The sequence below is a fragment of the Serinus canaria genome, chromosome Z, assembly GCF_022539315.1.
Source record: "Serinus canaria isolate serCan28SL12 chromosome Z, serCan2020, whole genome shotgun sequence".
NCBI classification, from domain to species: domain Eukaryota; kingdom Metazoa; phylum Chordata; class Aves; order Passeriformes; family Fringillidae; genus Serinus; species Serinus canaria.
This window is the reverse complement of record NC_066343.1, coordinates 32634075-32654426: the sequence shown is the minus strand read 5'-3', so window position 1 is coordinate 32654426 and position 20352 is coordinate 32634075. Positions and strand designations below refer to the sequence as shown.

The 20352-nt window shown below is 43.2% G+C and overlaps 1 protein-coding gene across 4 annotated transcripts in view; it reads left to right on the top strand.

The window, feature by feature from the left end:
- Positions 1–20352, top strand: part of PSD3 (pleckstrin and Sec7 domain containing 3) — a 120907-nt gene that overhangs the window by 7725 nt on the left and 92830 nt on the right. For all 4 annotated transcript variants that reach the window (XM_018920928.3, XM_050986513.1, XM_050986512.1 and 1 more), the window contains exon 2: positions 8540–8648. In XM_018920928.3, coding sequence (XP_018776473.1) covers positions 8540–8648 — 109 coding nt within the window. The remainder of the gene's footprint in view (positions 1–8539; positions 8649–20352) is intronic.

Sequence of the window (20352 nt, the reverse complement as noted above, 5' to 3'; positions counted from 1 at the left end):
TTTTGTTGCCTGGTGAAAGAACTGTCTTGCACAGGACCAGGAGCTGGGCTTGATGATCATGATGGGTCCCTTCCAACTCAGTGTATTTTATGATTCTATGACTGAAAGGATGCCCTTGTCTTGAAACTGTGATGCAGTAGTTTGGGAGCAGTAAGAAAACAACTTAATGGCACCGATTACCTAACACAAGCCTCCCTTTTTTCAGAAGCCGTGAATAGGGCTTACTTTCTCGGAGTGAAATGACACAGTGGAAGAGGTGGCTTAAAGTGTACTCATTTTTTAAAAACAATTTTCAAATGGGAAGTGTCATTTGAGTAATAACTGCATCTCCCAGGCTGAATGAATGCCAAGTGTGATCGCAAGATGCACTTAGGCCTGGGATATGTCTGCATGACAGTGCTAACAGAAGAATGCTTCCCAGGGAAGCCCTGTTCTCAAGAGGGAACAAATTCCTAGTACCAGCAAGTTCTGATTGTTGTCAGCTGTCTTGTCTGTGGACTTGCTGTGACTTAATGAGGAAAAAAGAAGTGGTATCAGCTTCCTCACCAGTGGGACACGAGTGCCAGCTGGCCTGTGTCATGCTGCTTGTGGGCCATGTAACATGTTTGATGTCTTCTGCCTTCCTGCCACAGCTGGAACTGCCTGCTGGCTCCTGACCACTTGCAGAGCCATAGCTGCCTGACAATGTTGGCAGTCCTTAAGGGACTTTCTTCGCAAGCATTCAGTCTTGCAACAATATTTTCAGTCCTCCAGTGCCTGCACCTCAGAAGAAATTTGTTGATATGTTTTCTCACTTCTGCCTTTATTGTACCAGAGATAAGATGGCTCAGATCATACTTCAATCAAATTTCTGTTCCAAAAACCTTCTCTTAAATCTAGGTAAGGCTCAGAAAAAAACGCTGAGGGAAAGCGGTAAAATTGTTTTAAATATATGATATGATATGGTATGATATAATCATGCAGACTCAGTAGGCTGTGTCTAAGATACATACCCCTTTTTGCATACTCTTTTAGTGTGTTGTTAGTTCTACAGTTTGAGCTTGTCACAGAGAAAATGCAGTTTTTACACTTTTGCAAATGTTAATTCTTCCAGTGTGGAGAGGTCTGATGGCTGGGTGTGGGCTGTTTTTTTGTTTGTTGTTTTGTTTTTTGGTTTTTTTTTTTTAACCATTCACTGAAATGGAATATTTTAATCATTTGGGGACACTACCTTAAACTATGTTTATAACATTGATTTGAAAAATGAAGATGAGCTCTCCCAATACCCTGTTCCTCCATTCATAAAAGCAGTATATATTTAGCTGGACATAAAGAATGTACAGCACATGGCAAAGGATGCTGTCTGTAAAGTTTCAAGGAACAGCAGATGTTGACTAGGGTTTTGGAAAGAATTTAGTTGCTTAAAGAGAAACAGAACTAACTTTCTGATAGGCTCATGAGGCATTTTGGTATATTCAGATTTTAGCTTCCATGGAGGAGAAATCCGCGTGAAGCAGACCTGTAGCCTGTCTAAACATTGTCCTGCCATCTGAGATGATTGAAGATGATGGAAGCACACTACCTGTTGAAGTGAAGCAGTCTGTCAGTTTGCTAAATATACTGGAACAGACTGAACAAAAAAAGTAAATGCAGGATGTCTAATGCATGCATCACCGAATTCTCTGAATATAAAATGCTGTCTTTGCACAGTTTTTCTTAAATCACACCCCAGCCTAATGCTCTTTGACATAACTCAGGAATATACTTGCACTGTGGCTTTATAAAAGTTTTGGGTGTTTTTCTTCATCTCTATGTGTTATATCTAAGAACACAGTGGTTCAGACAGTGAGCTAAAGTCTTATTCTCAGAGGACTTGTTTTGAGTCTTGCACATACCTTAGAAATAATGCGTAGATACCCAAAGGTCCATACAGTATGCATCAAAAATCACTGACTTGACAAATACAAAATGCTGAGTGACCTTTAATGGTAAAGTGTAATTATACAGACTTTGAATTAATATGCTCTTCACAGCCATGCAGTTACAGCTCAGACAGCGTCAGCTTTTGCTTAACAGAAAGCATTTAATTCTGTATAACAGCTGACTGCTTCCTAACAACTTCAACCAAACAACAAAGCAAACATATTTTTAAGGGAGAAAAACTCAAGTGCAGGTCCAAAACAAGGTTAGCAGACTGGAAAAAAATTTTACCTGCATGATACTGCTGCTAAGGCATTAGTTTGAGGATTTTTTGTCATTGTTCCCTGGTTTTTTCCTAAGCAGAAAGTCTTTTGCTTCATTTCTGAACTGAGCTTCTCTTTTGACACTGAACTTCTGTGAAGTCTGCCTTTGTGCAGGGAGAGCAGCTTTGATATTATCTGCACCCTTTCAGTTTTGCTCTCTCCAGCCTGACTGCTTCCTGTGAGGCTGCTCATAGTAAACAAACCTTGTAGTGCTGGGAATAATGGCATAGGAAGCCTGCAGTGCCCTGGTGCCTTTTGGTGAATCGCTGGGGTTAGCTGTGGAGTGTGTTGTGGTGAGGACTCAAGAGGAGCTGGCTGGATGGCACCAAGTGCGAGGTCTCTCCAGTCCACGGCCATGCCAAAGCCTTGTGAGCAGGGAACAGTGACTCTGCACTGGTTTGGATTCATGGCTGCTTTAGCCCAGGAGCATGTATGTGGTCATGGAGGTCAGCAGATGCCCAGGAAGAGGTCAGCTTAGAGATTCATGAGAAGGATGGGATTTCTATATTGTTACAGATTTGTATGCCTTGAGCTTGTGCACCCTCCTAGTCAGGTAGCTCAGTATTTTGGTTTCTGTGAGATTGCTTTGCAAGGTGTTTGGTGGTTTTGACTACACACTGTACCAAGAACCATGTCCTTTTTGGTATGGCACTGACTCCCAATACCTTCTTTTGTTGTCTTCTGGCTGTTGCAGTAAAAAAAAACCCAAAAAACACAGTGCTGAATTACTGATTGTTCTTTGCTTTTTTCAGAACGCTTTTCACTGCAAGCGCCTCTGCCATATCTCTCAATTGCCTTGTAGCTGAAAAGTTTTATGTGTCCCTCTAAAATCCTGACTGCTTTGATGGAAAACAGCTATATGCAATGCTCTTACACAAGCCCATTCTTTCCTCCCCACCTTCTGGCTTTCTGTACATCTCCCTGCAGCTCCTGATAGTCAGGAATTAGTTTAAAACCCAGGCATAGATTTCTTCTCATTCAAAACCTTGGCTAGCATTAAGTTTTAGCAGCTCCAGCTGAGATTAAGCTCCTGTTCTTTTGAATTTTAATTATTTTACCAATTCTTTAATTCAAGAATTGTGAATGTATATTAGTTTGGGGAGGTATAAGGAAAACACAGCTCTGGTTTATGAGGTCACATTGAATTAAACACTACAACGGTTGCCTAACCAGTGGTCTTACTGTGAGCACCCACACTTCCTGTGATGTTGGTGCACTAGGTTTTACCAGTTAGCAAGTTTATTTTAATGCCAGCTTTCTGCATTTAATCCTGTTACTTAAGAAAGTGATTTAAGACAAACTCAACAGGCCTAGTCTTTTCAGAACAATTGCTATGACCTGTCAAAAACAGTGAAACTTGCTGAGCTCTTGGCCACTCGGGGATGATGTGACAGCAGAGGCAGAGCTCTCAATGCAGGATTCTGTAAAGACTTGCCCATGACATTGCAACTTGTTGGAGAAGGTTTTAAATTCTGTGGGAACCTTCTGTCTATCATTCCTGCTAAGAGCATAAACTTAATGTATTGGAGTATTTGATAGGCTGCTGACAGGCAATTGGGTTTTTTGCTGCTAGAGATGTTGGTGAAGCAATGAGAACGGACCAAGCACAGCCTGGGATTAGAAATGGTGCAGGTGTGGCTGTGAAGTTCTCCATAGTAGACTCTGATTTACAGGCATTCTTCAAGGCTTTTTTCTGCTTTCTTGCAATACTGCAGTATTTCCCCCATAGCCTCAATGAAACCTCCAAAAGTCGCTCCAGTGTAGGGGCTGTTGCCTGCTGTCCGGGAGCTGACATCCAGTGGTGGTATGGCTGAGGGGAAAGGCAGGAAGCTCTGGGAAACAGAGCTGTGCACATGTGAAAATATATAAAACTGGCTTCGTCATATGGCTTAGCTGTGGAGACACGCCTGAGGACGCTTCACCTCTCTGTCCCAGCTAACAGTTCTTCATTAATAGTCCTTAGGTCCCTTCCTGCTGATGTTTCCCCTTAGGATAAGTGGTCTCTTGCTGTCCAGAATTTTGGCTGACTCTTGGCCCCTGAAGACTCATGCTTGAGCACCCATCCTGTTCTGCTTTTTCTTATGCACTCTTTTCCCAGGTCTTCTGCAACAAGTGAGTCTTGTCTTGACAGCATCTGTCTGTCCTCTCAGGGAGTCTGAAAAATTCCAGACTGGAAGTTGCCGTTTAATTATCTGCTTCTTTGAATACTTCCTCCTTATTAGACATTTTCAAAGAAAATATATGACCTTAAGTGTGAATGCTTCAGGAGGCATGGGTTCACACTGGTTCTTTGTGCTCAGACTGACCCATTGCTTATTGCCGAGTTGAGGACAGTGTTATCTCCTTCCACTGAGACAAAGCCCAGCTCTCCTGTCAGGTCAGCTGAAAATGGTGGTGAGATAGCAGGAGTCTGATATTCTTCAGGTAAAGCTCTCTGACATGTAGATATGTGTCTTGGTTTGTGACAAGTTAGGAGGAAACGTTCACACCAAGACAGTATGATAAAAAAGGCCCCAAGACAAAACCAGTTAGTCCCAAAAAAAAGATCCCAACCAGAACTTCAGTGAAAGTCAAAAGAGGAGGCTTGGTGCTTTTCTTCTGTGGAGAAAGGAGAAGCATTTTCTTCAGCTTTTTATGACTTACTATACCTATCTAGAAACCACTGGGAGTTTTGGAGGGCAGTTTGAGGGGAGCTTACAAGTTGAAATGAAATTCATCCAGAGTGTGAAACTGAGCTTCAGGAAATGCAGCAACCAGCTGTCATCAGGAATTAAAGACACCTCTCAAGGGTGAATTGCAGGAACAGTTTCTCCTTGCAGATACTAACCTGCTGCTCCATTCGCACATCCAGACAGCAGAACAGAGGCAGTGTATGTGCATCTTGCTGGGCTGACTTATCTGTCCTTGGCAGCTCCTGCTGGAGAAGCAGCAATCTTGTGGTCTTTGCATCCTGCTGCTGTTGAGTTCAGTGCTGAGACACAGATTCAGCAGCTTCATTCCTGTGCTGGCCTGAAACCACCACAAGCACCACAGGCTTATCCTAAAGAATCTCTCAGCTCCCTAAGCATGAAACAGGAGGCCAGCAGGGTGGGACCTCTGTTGACCCATGCCAATGCCTTGTGTGAGGTCAATAGAAACTGGTCCAGTGTGTTGGCAGGAGGTCTGAGGGGTGAGGACTGCTAAGTGCAAACAAATACAGCCTTGTAAATGTTTTCTAAAATTCACTGAAAGGCAAATGCAGCCTTCCTAACTCCTGACCAAGAGCTATGACCTAGAGAAGTAGGCTTGATCAGACATGTTCAAACAGGCAGAAAGCACTGCAAGAGTGATGCCCCAGTGGGTAGGAGTTTGCTGCCTCTCTACCCAGAGCATCACTGGACTGAAAAATAATATGTATATGGCTCATGAGAAATATATGTACAGCTGGGCTGATTTAAGGGGATTGGTGCTCTTAAGTGTCACCCTCTTCAGCAGTGACAAAGATGAGATGCTTCTAAGGTGGTGGTTAAAGCCCTCTGAGGGAAGCAATTATGAAATGGCTGACCTGGATGCAGATTTCTTTGCCCTTCAGCTGAGAGAGAAGGCTTAAGCAGGAGTTTTATATCCCTTTCAATCTTGCTCGTATTTAATCTTTGCTAATGCAGCTTGAAAGCACTATGAATGTTTGTCCAGCCCATTTCTGGGCTCCTTGTTTCAGGGCATTTTGACTCCTGCAAAGCTTGGGTGAGTGGTAGATCGAAAGAAGGAAAGGAGAACACATGTTGTCTCTTGATTTGGAAATTGGTAAAGCAATAGTCTTAAAAACTAGCTCTGACCTCAGAGCATCTTCATTCTTTCCTGCTCTTGCATTCTTTTTTAATATGTCTTCTTTGGATGAAATATGATAAACTTACCCTTAAGCCTGGATATGGACTTTCTTTATACATCCTTTTAATGCTCTGACAGCCTAAATAGATGTTAAATACAGCTGTTCCCATACACAAGCCAGTATCTGTAATTATCATCAGCAGTGCTGAGCACTTCTGACAGTCAAGTTACCTCTTTCAGATGCAAAGACTAAGATCATGCAGCCTCTGTTTAGGCACTTAACTCTATACACTGAAACCCCATTAATTTTACAATTTACTTTTGACTTTTACTGGATGATGCAGAGGGTGCTGTGAGCTGGAGTTTTCTTCTTTCTTTGCAGTAAGGTAGAGGCAAATAGAGATCCTTGGAACACGTGTTTGCTGGCAGGGATGCTCAGTGCAGCAGATGTCTGTGAAATCTCAAAGAGAAAGGCTGAGGGATGGAGAAGCTGTGTCCCAGAGGAGTACAGATCAGAAATTCCTTACTGCTCAGGAACTGGACTCTTCTGTTCATTTTATTTTCCATTTCATTTATCTGTCACTGGGATTTGGCACCAGCTAGTTACAAGCAATCCCATCCCTTCACATCCATCTGAGAAGGCTGAATTTTTGTCTGGCTCTGTAAGCTACTCCTGTCTAAGCTTTTGCAGACAAAGAGCCTTCTCCTGTGTGCTCTGGCTCCAGCTATTTCTTTTCTAGCCCTTCCTGCCTCCCTGTCAGTGAATGAATGCAGGCCTGTAAAGCCAGGACAGACATGGTGATTTCTTTCAAGCTCATTTCGTCATATTTGTGGTAGTCATCTTTGTGATAGTAAGCCCTTTATCTGTTCCATCACATCTTTACCAAAGGATTGTGTAGGTGTTAGCACCTGCATCAACGTACTGGAAGCCCTAGGGCTGAGTAGTTGGACTAGTGAATGTCTAGTGAATGGTAAATAAATGAGTCCAAGACCCCCTGTGTAAGATCTGCTGTTGACTTAGGGTAGAGTGGTGGTGTACTAAATCTTGCAGTACTGGCACACTTCAGAAAGGTAGGAGAAGAAATGGGTGTAAAAGGCCAGGAGAACCTGGAGCAAAACCATTCTAGGGAATAGGGCAAGATAACTATTTGTCAGTGTGCTCTTGGAAGAAAATACAATTGTCGGACAGATGGCCTAGGAGGAGTATATGGATTTGTGATTCCATCCATCTCTGATTAAAGAGCTGTGACTATGTGTTTCTGTGAATTATGTGTCCCTTGTACTTTGAATTTCTGTTTGTACCTGATGCTTATCCTGAGGTATTTGACAGAAATGCATAAAAGTTATTGTCCTGGGGGGCAGAATGTTCCATTTAATTTTGTTTTTTAAAGAGGGTTTTCATAAGCTAATGCTTTCACCAATGTAAACCATGCCATGGCTTGCTATGCCACAGCAATTGACTGTCCCATATGAATATAAAGTTTACTGAAGAATTTACAGAGTTAGTGATTTGTTTTATCTGTCACTTCAAACAGAAGAATTACAGGCTCCATCTTGCCCAGCTGGGAAGAAACTTAATGCTGACTCTAGATAGTTTTTGCACTACAGTTTATTGCTGGTGTGTGCTTTATCTTAGAGATTTGTTTTTTCCCTACCTGTTCAGAAAAGTATTTTGATCTTAGTCCTGTAGCTTTTCCCTCTTCTGAGAAACCAGACCTTTACTCTGTCAAAGTGTTTCTTACAAAAAAGGAGGAGTGGGAAGGTGCTGGGGGCACCAGACCTGGGTAGAACAGGTTGCTCAGTCCATCTGTCCATTTAGCCCTCCAGGCGTTCCCCTGCTCACTGGGCTCACCACCCTGTGTCCCCTCCCTGCCTCCTGGCCAGATAAGCAGGTTCGACTTGTGTGGTACAGTTGTAAAACCAAGTTGGGCTCTTGTCCTGACCTAGACAGTGGTCTGGGCTGCCCAACAGTACTGCCCCTTAGACAGTACTCCTGTCTAAGTGCATGTTTGCATACCTTATCCTTCTTCCCCTTTTTAATCATCCTTGTTGTAATCTTTGCTCCTCACTTTCTCTACCCCACTATTTTTTCAAAGAGACAGCCTGCCCCATTTATGAATGCCCATGGGTTCCAGTTTTATGACATACATACTCAAATTTGCTATTTCTGATACTATTCCCTTGATATTTTTAACCCTAACCAGTATTACTGAGAGAGTTGGCTAGTGCTGCTCCCCTTTCAGTGGGTAAGCTGGCTAAAGGGTGTGTAAAGAGTGGTTGCGTGCTCTCACATCTCTGTTAGATTTTTTTTCTTAATACTGAAATTCTTAGGTTCATTGACAGTGGTGAGCTCTTCAAAAGTTCACTGAGTTGGCCCATGTCTACTCTGGATGATCTTGGTGGTGACAGAGTGAAATGAATACTTTAAAAATGCTGCCTGAAGGGATTTCATGTTCCTTCTGCTGTTTTTTCACTAAAAGGTATATAAGCTTTGTTTATTTTTACTCTAGGCAGAAGCACTTATGCGGGATAGTGACATATCAGCTCATGCCCAGAATGTTGCCAAGGCCAAATATGAATTTTTATTTGGCTTGGAAGAAGAGAAGCCTTCAGGAATGGGTAAGTTCTATTTATTACTATTGTGTGGGGGAAAAAAAAAATCTCTTAAGCCACTCAGGAAAGTTTTGCAGAAACTTCTCCTTTAATGACTCCGTGAGGCTCACTCACTGTGCTATGCTGCTCTTTGCAAGTACTGGACCAGAGGATCCTGCTAGTTTGGCCCCAGAAAATGACAGTGGTTCCCTCTCTTATACCCTTGCCTTTCTTTTCTGGCTCATGTGGGCCACCATGATCTGACAGCAGGGACTCATGTGCTAAAGATACATTGGTGGAGGGAGTCCCTGCACTTCTCTAGAGTGGAGTTGTTCAGCCACGAGTTCTGCAATTGCACATGCTGAAACATGTCCATTTCTGCCTGGAGATCCTTCCAGAAATGCACTTTGTGGTCTTTCTACAGGTAGAGGTAGGTAAGATTTTAATTCAGATACTTGAGATGGTGTCCAAACTGTTCTGCCCTCTGTAGTCAGTGATTCCAGAAGTCCAGGTGCTTCCATGATATCTAAAGTTATGCCTAAGGATCTGTCTTATTCCTGTAGTCTTCTTGTAAATATAGGGCATTTTCTACCTTTTAAGAGCCCAAGCTTAGAAGAAAATAAATGTAGTTATTGTAGCTATTCCTCTTGCCTTGTCAAAATTATCAACAAGCCCTGACCTCTTTGAAAAAGCATTTCCTCGGACTGTTTTCTCTGTGTACCTTGATCCTTTCTAATTGCAACCTTTCTGGAATATCACTTAATTAAAGAAGATTCCCTGCTTTCCAGAAAAGGGCGGCATTTTGTTCAGAAACAAACTGTGTATGGGCCTCAATTTCAGTAAGGAAAAAAATATTACTAATAATAATAAAGAATAAAAAAGCAGAACTTGAGTTTCTTCCTGGATTTTATAAAATTTGGTCATCCACCTGGGAAATCGTAATTGCAAAGTGGAAAAAAAATCCAAATTTCCAAAAAGAGAAAAAAACCCTCAAAAAAAACCCAAACCAAAAGGACCTCTTTAGGAATTTTAAAAACTCTTCCAAATTGCCATAAAACGTATCAGTTTATTACATGAATCATGATGACCTCATTTCTTGCTTGGAAAGACACAGTGTGAGAGCACTGTCAGCAGGCATTGGTACAAATCCAGAGATTGGTATTAAATAAAGTATGCTGTGTCTAATAAATCCAAATGAATCTATTGTTATTACCAGCCAAAACAATTATCAAATATGACGGGTATTCCAAGCTAAGTACTGAGCTCGAAAATAAAGGGAGCAAAGAGTAAGCCAGATATATTGACTTCTATGCCTAATTCTCTGTATTTTTCCTGTGCTTCTTGCCTTGTTTCTGGATCTTCTTGCCTTGTTTCTGGATCTCCTCCTGTTTGTTTATTAATGAGAAACTACCATTAAGGGCTAACAATTAGCAAAATGGGAGTGATTTCAAGGGACCCTGACAGGAGGGTTTGTGAATATTTAACAGTGGTTAACATGCAACGTTTGTGAATTGTACCCAAAAACTGGGTGACACTGTGCTTACCCAGACTGGCCTCATGCTGTCACAGACAAATGCATCCTCCTCCTCCTCCTCTCACAAGCTGACTGCCATGGGTAAATGAGAGTGGTTCTTCCCCTTCTAGTTTTTTCTTCAGCTTTTAACTGCTTATTTACTGGAAGTGAATGAGAACAGGGTTGACTGAGGGGAGGGACAGTAATAGAAACTCAGGGCTTTTGTACATCAAATCATGTGTTTTTTGGATTTGATATATGTCAAATATGTCATGACATATGCTTTTGAGGGAAGCAGCTATGCTTGAAAGTCTTTCTGTTCTTCTCCCTGTTAGATGGGAAGGGAGAAAACACCACCAAAAATCCAAATAAACATGCTACTTTCTGAAGTTTCCTTTAAAAGAAAGAAGACGCACTTTTTAGGGGTCAAAGTATGAAATATTTCAGGCAAATAAGTGACAGGGGCAGGGCCATGAGAAATGTTGGTGTTTAAACTTGATCAAGAAAACAACTTGTCACTGTGGGCAGTTAGGCTGAACTTTATCTAACCTAAAGCAGTTGACCCATGGCATGGCTGGCCTTAGAAACGGAATGTAGCATGTAAGCTGCTGAACAGCTTAATTACTCTTGCCTTCTCGTTTATACTTTCTCTTTCAGCCACAGCCATGTTACTGTAGCCCTACTGATGCTGCTGAGGATATACATGTCTTGGCTGAGTGCTAAAACAGTTGCATCAGACAAACCAATTCACAAAGAAAGAGCAATAATTGGGGGCGACTGTGACAAACACTTCTGTTTACCCACGTGGGAGATGGCAGTTCTTGTTAATAAGCTCCGTGCTGATTTTTACCTTCCAGGTTGAAGCTGTTGGTCATTTTCTGATGAGAAAATGGGGGGGGGAGTTAGATGGCTTTAGAAGAGGTGTTACATCAACGATATTCAAATGCTAATAAAGCTGTCTCATGTAAAACATTTTCCTTTGTTGTCTTCAGTCTGATTTTATCTGGGATATTTGTGATCACTGATACCCTAATCTGCTCTTGTCTTTAATGCATGATGCCTGTTGTCTGGGTACTCTCCTCTCTTGTCCATTGCCCATCCTCCTGCCCTCGATGCATTACTCAGAGCAGAAGCAGGTCCAAGCCCCCGGGACCCTCCTGTGTGGAAGGGTTCAAGACCACGCATTTCCCTACAGACCCCTCCCACTGGGGGGGGGATGCACCACACTTGTCCACGTGGCTCTGAACAGCCTGGCCACCTTCCTTGGCGAAACCCCAGCCCTCTGCCTTCCAGCAAAAGAAAATGTTTTTTAGAAACTGAATTTAGCAGGGTTGGACAAGACCTCTTCTCAGACTCACTGACATAAAAGGCTGCTTGTTGTATGTGGAAGCATACATTCCTTCTCTGGAAACTGCAGTGGAAACAGTGATCTCTGTTGAGCATACTTTTCTTCAGGCTTGGCTGTGCTACAGGCCTGATTTTTATGACTTTGCTGTTAATACATTTTAATACCAAAAAAGAAAAAAAAAGTCACAGCCACATGACTTTTTTTTTTTTTTTTAGTATTAAAAGTGCTTCCTTGGGGAAAAAAGTGGGGGATACTACAAAATAATTACTTAAATAAACATGAAGGCCAAATACCCCATAACTCCTGTTATAGAGAAAATAAATCCAAAACTGTTGTTAGGAAGAAAATAGCTTCTTAAGATTAATAAACAGTCTTTTCTCTGATGCTTCTGAGAGGAGAAAGCTTTCATCCCTCCTGTGTACCAGAGGTTTAATCTCATCTTTCACAAAAAGCCCTGTACAAATACTGCCTCTGTTGCTATGCAAATCTGGTCTTTCCCAACAGCTGCTGGAAGAAGCTTGGTTTTGAATTCCTGGTGAAACAAATAGCTTTTTGGAAAGCCTGTCACTTGCTGTTTTGTGTTCAGTGAGGTGTCATGAGGCAACTGAGCTCATTTAACATCTTGCTTCTGCCCAAAGAGATGGTCCCAGACACACACTGCCACCAATTGTCTCATGCTAGTTCTTGTGCTCATCTGTGTGCTTAGCAAGCTCAAGCCAGCAAAAACTGTAACAAACCCCTCCAAAATAATGCCAAAAGAACAATTCTCTAAAAAGGCCATATTTTCTCCTGGCAATCTATACTGAATCACCTTTGCAAGGGGTCAAACAATGCCAGATCTGACACATGAAAGAAAATCAAACACATACTTTGACCCTTGCAACATACCTATTCCTGAACTGCAATCAAAAAAATGATTGCTTTTGCTTTAGAATGTCTAGAACCTTTTTTCAAGAGAAAATGAAGGACACTATTTTGTAAAAGTAAAGCCTTTTCAGGGTTCTTAAGCTTCAGATTTAAACACCTTTAAGAAAATTGTCCCAGTATCTTTGCATAAAGTGAGCATCACTGACATACCTTGCTTGTCCAGCTCTGCTGTGTCCCCCTTGCATTGCATGGATGTGGCACCTTCCTGGTCCTCACTGCAGGAACTGCCCTTAGACCACAGGCTCACAGGCTCTCATTACATTGTTCTCATGATAGCCCAGACTGCTGACTCTAGTCTTGCCCAGTGCTCTAACCCTGTTGTTTTCCGTTTTGAGGCACCACCCTTTCATCTCTTGCTCTTTCCATCTCCAGGCAATCCTGAAAGTCTGGGCTGCCTGGTCTGGTATCTTCCTCTGCAGCTCTGTTTTCCTTAAGAGGAGAAAAACTGCATTTTCTGAGAGTTGGAGGACTGTCTGATTTTTACATTAATTTTGCTTAATTATGGTGAAGGATTGGCACATCAGATGTCCTGCAGTGGACACCAGGAGCACACACAAGGTTGGAATACAGAAAGCTTGGAGCTCTGGTACCCCTCTCCCACATAATTAAAACTCCATTGTCCTGTTGTGCATATTTGAATTTATCAGCTTGTTGTTGTTGTTTCTAGTATCCCACTTCATTTTCTGACATACAGAAGTCCTGCAGGAGTTTTAAAATCCAAGTGTGTAATCAGTAGTTTTCTCATAAATATCCCCAGTGTTTGGCACTGCTGATTGGCAATGATGCAAAAAAGAAGGTTAACTTTTAAAATTTAAGTCTCCAAAGGTACTGTAATAGAAGGCACTTTTCCAGTTGAGTTTCTGCACTACAGGAAACGATTACCTCTTTGGCACCAACATGTTCACTGGCCATGCTGAGTGGTCCTCCTTTACTCCAACATGGAGTAAAGAAGGTCATTTTGGATGCTCTGCAGAGCAGTGCTGTCAGATGAGAATCGTGCACATGGAAAAATAAATGCTGGTGCAGAAAGACAGGTTCCATTGTGCTCTGTATCTTGGCTGCAGAGGTGGAACTGTTTTGCTGTCTCCCTTTAATTTCTTAGTCTCGCTTCCTGGGGCTTGGAGAAGTTGAGGCATGCTCTGGAACTGTCAGGTGTCATGTGATGGATGTCTGGGTTTCCAGTCCAAGGGGGAGGAAAACTAAAGGGGGCACAAGGCATTATCCTAAGTCCCTTGCTCCACAGGAGGAAATTGAATGTCTTGTGACCTCCACTTGAAAGCTGGATAGATCAAGTTATCATAACCTACAGCTGTAGGGAGGAGATTACCACATCCTCAACTTTCTAAACAACAGAGTTGTTTGAAGGCCAAGAGTTTAGTACAAATAATCATTAAAACATGTACTCTTTGTTTATTGTTTTTTAAAGGTGCAGAATTAAGCACTCAGAAGTTAGGAAATGCCAGAGTTAAGGCAGTAGATGTCTCCCTGTCTGTGTTCTTTTGGCTGAAGCTGAGAGCCATGGTGATGTGAGCACACAAATATTTGGGGACCTGGTGATGCTGGCAGTCTGTCAGTGTCTGGCCACATCAGAAGCTCTGAGTACATGTGGCACAGGCTGAATTCGGCTGAAGCGGGCAGGACTCAGCAACAATTTCCTGGAGGCAGTCAGGTCATCCCCTTCCATCAGGCAGACAGATTATGGGGCATCTTGATCAGTGGGCACAACAGGAGGGGCTCAGCCAGCTGACTTGGCTTGTTTTAGGCAGGTACAGTGGGATACAGATGTGTTTTTTTACCTGTCACCACGGCCTTCTCTCCTCAGCCTCAGCCCCATCACCTGGCAAGATCTGCAGCACAAACCATCTACTGTGCTGTAGCCTTGCTTCATTTCTGAAGCTTTCTGAAGGAAATGATGCATGTTAACTTGCTGTTGACATGCACACAGAGAAGGCATTAAATAAAATTATATGGATAGGTGCAGTTCTGGCCTGGTATTGGACTGAAAGAGTCTAACACAGAGTACAGCATGTATTTTTCCAGTTCACAGTTCACTGCTTTAACAAGTACCTTCTGCTGTAGATCCCTGTGTTGTTTATTTAACTCCATCCAGTGTCCGGAGGAAGGGAGTCTCATTTGCTCTGAGAGCCTGCTGAAAAGTTAATATGCAATGTCCAACAGCACCTTTAGCAACAAACTCTTGGAGCCTGGTTGATGCACATGTCCCTCTGTGTCCTATTTTTGTTTTAGCTGGGCACATAACTTGAGATCCATCTTCGAGGGTGCTTTAAGAACTGCCTAGCAAGACTACTCTCAGATTGGTTAATTGGTCCCAAACTCTCAAAAGTAGTAAAGAACATCCTTTTCTGCATGTGTGTCAGGTTTCTGGATCTACAGAAATCCAGAGTTTCTGAGATCTGCGCTTACAAGTGATGGATTTTTAAAGCCGTTTTTGCTTGCTCAAAGCAACTTTCCAAGGGTTTTGAGAGGATTATTGAAAAATACAATATTTTAAATATATATCATTAATTAGAAATGAATTTAGGGAGGCTGTAAAGTCATTGTAGATGCTAAAAGTGTCAAAACAGCTCTGAGTTGTCCCTGCTTCAGAAGTTTTTTCTTCAGGTGAAGGCTCTTATGGAGCTTTTAAAGTAATTCTTGCTAATTACTGTGTGTATCTACACTTAGAAAATCTGTTAGCTACTTCCTTTCTAAATCGCAGCAGCAGAAAAATAGAAAATTTCAGATTCTTTTTGGATCCATTGTTTACATTTTGGGTTTCAGACTTCTCCAAACGTAATAAAATTAAATGAAAACTTGAGATTCTTAAATGAAAACTTGAGATTCGCACAGCCATATAATTCCAGAGTGTGGGACTGAAAAGAAGAAAAGGGCATTAAATATTCTAATGCACTTAAACTTTTATGTCAGGATGAGGCGTCCAGATATTCCCTTTGTATTTTCCCTCCTGTTCCTGCTCATGCTAGCAGCTGTTCCACTCTACCATTTTGCTTTCCAGGGTAATGACTCTTGGGACTGAGCTATCTCACTGACCATCTGTGGCCCATACAGCAATTTGTAGTGGATAATCCCTCACACTAAATCCTCTCAGCACGTGCTGCATGTTAGTTTTGGACTTTGTCCTGTTTTGAGCTCGCTGTAGGCCTGTGAGTGACTGCAGCAAGGTGCCATCCTTCTTGCAACCAGGGGAAAGGTACAGGGCTCTTTAAGCAGGACACTTAATTCAGTGCAGTTGGGGTTATACAAGTGGTCTCAAACCCTGTTTACCACTGGGAATTAGTTAAAATCTGTGGGGAAAAATATGCAGCTAAGTCACAGTATTGCTTACATAAAGCTTTCCATCAGGAATAGGGCTAAGACTTGTGCAGTTGTAAAAAAATCCACACAAACTCTCAAAGAGACAGAAAGTGACGCTTGTATTTTACATGCTTTCTAAATAGTCATTGCTTTCTAAATGTGCAGGATTTATGTTCTTATCCTAGTGGCTTTTCTCACTCTTTTCCAAACCAATGACAACTTAGCATCATCATATCCTACCAGACTCCAGCACTGGCTAGCAGAGAGATTGATCACAGATTTACCTAGTATGGGCATGGTTGTCCTGTGGCAGATTGAAGTTTTGTCTAGTACTGTCTCTGGTAGCCCAAAACTCCCAGAATTTAGGGAACTACACAAGAGCAGTGGTGGGCAGTATCTTTTTGTGAATCTCTTCCAGTGTGCAGGAAGCTGTGGGTGTACGATTTCCTGAGGAACATACTGCTCGTGCATGTTTGCAGGGGATTATTTTTTCTCCCTGACAAATGAGTTTAATTTCTGGGTAACTCTGAGCCACGGGCTATCACACACTGTCTGGCTGTTCAAGCATGGGCTGCAAAGAACACACAGCCTGTGCATGCTGTTGGGTTCTGTGCCAAACCTCCCAGTGACCAAAGCAGGGAGTCCCTCTGGTTGTCTCTTTTTGGGGTGAGGGATCTCAGCCAAGACGGTCAATTTTTCTGCAAGGGCTCTGCCATACCTCTATTCCTCTTTACCTTCCCTGCTAGTTTGCTAAGGCATAGAGACATTTCACCAGGATTTATTGCTAGGCAACTCTCCCCAACCTCTTCCCTCTGCCTCTCACTTTCCCTCAGCTTCCCCATTTCCACCAACTTGTTGTTTTTACATAATGCTGCTGTAACTTTCAACGGGATGAAGACCTGGCTCCACTTCTCCTTTTTGGAGCAAGCAAAACTGCCCAAAAGCCTGGAGTGTCTGCAAGCTACAGAAAATCCTGCACCCAGTCCAGTGTGGATGTTTGCAGTCCAGTTACAAAAGCCCCGCGTTTGCATTATGTTAATCCCCTGGCTTTGGCTACTCTGGCCAGGCAGGACCTATTGCAGCATGGAGAATGACATCATTTGGAAAAACGGCTGCTGCACGAGGCTGCCAGAGGCTGTGCAGCATCCCTCCCCTTTTATGGGGGACGGCTGCTCCATCTCAGCAGGAGCAGGCTGCTTTATCAATTGGAATAGTTGTTGTGACTGTAGAAGTTGTAATATGATGCAATGCAGGACAAGGAGATGTGTGTAACCCTCCTCTCTGGCAGGCTGCAGTAGTGATACAATACCATAAATCCTGTGATTTGTTCATTAAGCTCTGTCACCTAGAGATTTGTCTCATCTTAATGCATACATTGTTTTTTACTTGCCCTAATTTGCCGTTTACAAATGGTGGCAAGAATACCATGAAAGCATAACCGATAGGATGCTGCATGCAAGCTCACCCATGTGCTACTTGTGATCGGCGCAAGGAGCTGCAGAGACATAAAATGCAGGATGACTGGGCTGCTTAGTGAATGCTTCCAGCTCACTAATGCTGAAATGCCATAAAGCATCCTGCATTCCGAAACCAGCACATGACTCTCAGCATCGCCATTCTGCCCGATTCTCCCCTTACGGACGCAGTTACAAAAACGGCAGCTAAGCACAGACGTATCCCTGGCATGCCGTCAGGCAGCCTTGCTGGAGGAAATTTTTTTTCCCCCCTGCAAGCTGCCAAGGTGGACTCCTTAGCTCCTGCGATAGACTGAATGAGACTGCAGTTCCCCCATCAGTTTCATAATACTCAGAAAGCATCCATTTACATCATTGTGTGCAGTGCAGGGCAGCAGCTGCCAGGAAATTTGAAACTATTTTGATTCCAGTTGACTAGAACAGCAGCAATTGAATTAGCTGGTATCGCTATAGATAAACTGATGATCTTTGCATTTTATTTCTTTGACCAATGGGTAACTGCTGGAGCTACAGTAACCTCTGTGAGTAAGGAGACTGTTCAAGCAAATATCTAATTTCTCGAGCTATATAATATATATATATACTGTATAGAGAGAGACACTCACACCATTCTTTTTTAAAATGTACCTGTAAACAAAATGTCTGTCTATGCTTTTAACTTGTGTTTTGCTTCCTAGAATTTCCTTTGATTATGCTTTAGACAAGTTTGCTTGACATGGAATGGTTATTTTCCTATGAAATATCATATCTATGCCTGATTTAAGTAATTAATTCTTTCAACGTCTAGTCATCAGAAAGGCTGCCAAATGCTGTTAGGTTATATTTGCCCGATCTCAGTCTTCTAGTCACTCACCCCCTTTCTATTTTAGCTTTTTCCCTATCCATTTCTTTCTTCTTTTTCTTTTTTTTTTTTTTTCCATTTGTTGAAAGAAGCCACCTTCAATGCAAAGTAGAAATTTGTGTTACCTGAAAGTGTGTGTCCTTTCTTTGTTTGTTTGGTGATGGGTATTTTTTTTCCCTGCGCATCTTCAGTGCAGTCCTTAAATTTTGTTGTTGTCTTTCTATCCTTGTTTGTAATGCAGTCATATTGGGGGATGGGGTTAGACAGGATATGCCAGTAGCTGCAGCAAGACATGATGCTGTGGTGGTGGATGGGAATAAGGGAGGAGTTTCCCTTAAAGAGCTCAAGCTCCCCTAAGCTCTTGTACCTGAAATAGCTCTCTGAGGAAAGGGAAAGGCTTTACAATTTTGGGAGAGAGTGGCAGATTGGTTGTGGTTTACTTCACGAAATAGAGACCTTGGCAGTCATGTGCATGTGGTACCTAACATAATGGCGACAGAACACTGCTTTGATGTCATATAGGAAGTTTTTTTAATCAGACAGAGAATTAAGAAGTATTCCTGCATGAAGGCAAGAATCCCACTGACTTGTGCTTGCATACAGCAGCAACAGCAGCAGCAGCAGTAGCAGTCTGTCCATAGGATGGCTGCTGACATCTCACTTCAGAAAAGGCTTTACATTTCTACTGTTGTAGCGCTACTTTCTTGCTCAGATGAGACACAGCTTGCAGGTGTGGCAGAGGGGAGTACCTGTAAGCACTCTCTCTCCCTTTGGACACCTCTCTCTGCCTGCATGTGCAGATATGTGCTCTGTATGTGTACCTCTCCTGGAGTCTGATGGGCTTGCCAGACTGTGAAGTTCAGGAGGAGAAGTAAATCAGAAACTTGCTCAAGATTTCTTTCCACGGTCAGCAGTGGCTGTCAGTGGCAGATGGGGACGCGCAGCAGAGCATTTAGCATTCACCACAAGAAATAAGGCCCCCTCTGTTTCCCTCGTGTTGGTTCAGAAGCTAAGATAGCAATTAGCAGAGATGAGCCTGGCCCCTTGGCAGGATCTGTGTGTGGTGCCTTGTTAGGGCTTGGCCTCTGGAGCACATTGGCTGCCTCCCAGCCCCACAGGAGGCCGGGGCTGACGCTCCGGGCTTCCTTCCAACACAGCGGGATGTGTGGGTTGGAGTTAGACATGGGGGGTCCCAGCTCTTGAGGCACTATGTATTCTCTTTCTTCATGCAGTACAGCCAGAGAATGTGGCCCCGGCAGTGGCCTGGCCAAGTGCTGACCCACAGTGCTGAGGGCGCACACTAAGCATTGCTTGTGGGTGGATGTGTCCACCAAGAAGGGTTTATGTTAGCATCTATAGTGACATATTCCCTACTCCCTCCTCTAGACCGTGCTGAGAGAGCAGCCAGCGCTAAAGCTTCTGCATTAGAGAAGGACTGCGGGATGAGAAAGCAGCTTGGGGTGGCTTGCCTGGGGTTTTTCTGGTGCAGGTTAGGGGCATTGTAACCTCAGAGCATCACTGTCATATGTGAGTCTATCCTGGTGAAAGTGTCCCACAGTGGCAGCCTAGTGCCTGTGCCATGAAAAGTATGGGCTTGAGATGCACGCAAGCACTGTGTGGCTGAGTTACGTGCAAAGGGGACTGTTTGCTGCTTCAGACACTTAGGAAAAGCACTGTGGGTGCCCCCACACCTGTGTTTTGGAAACCTTGCCATGAAGATGGGCTGGTGATGCAGTTGTGGACAGGGCATCCTTGCTCCTTAAGGCTCCCTGGGACCTTGCAGCAGAGAAGAGGTCCCCGCTTTGTCCAGTCACTGTCCTGAACAGCAACCAAGTCGTCTGGATGAAGATGAATTTTTATTATATAGTGGTTAAGTCAATGGCGTAGAGACATTTGGAGAACGCACTGGGGAAGATTCTGAGGCTTGACAGAGTCCAGGACTGTCATTTTGATCGTGCACCACGCCCAGTGTGTGGTATTTTCCCTGTGGCTAGATATACTGGGATGTACTGGCAGGTGTGAGCTTCTGCTTACCTTAACAAGCCACTGCCACATAGATAGCCATATTAATGCGGTTCTGAACTTGTGTTAATTATCCTCTCTTTCACTTTGAACTCAGCATATCATTGATCACAGTTGCATGGCTTCTGCCTCAGAAACAGACCTTGGCCAGCCTGCTTGGAGCAGAGATGGGGATCAGTTTGCAGTGCAGCACCTAGAGATGCACCTTGGGACCAAATCATTCAAATTCAAGTTGGTGTCTGGTTTCAGAGCTGTCACCCCTGATGCTTTTCAAAGTAGGTGTTTGGGTC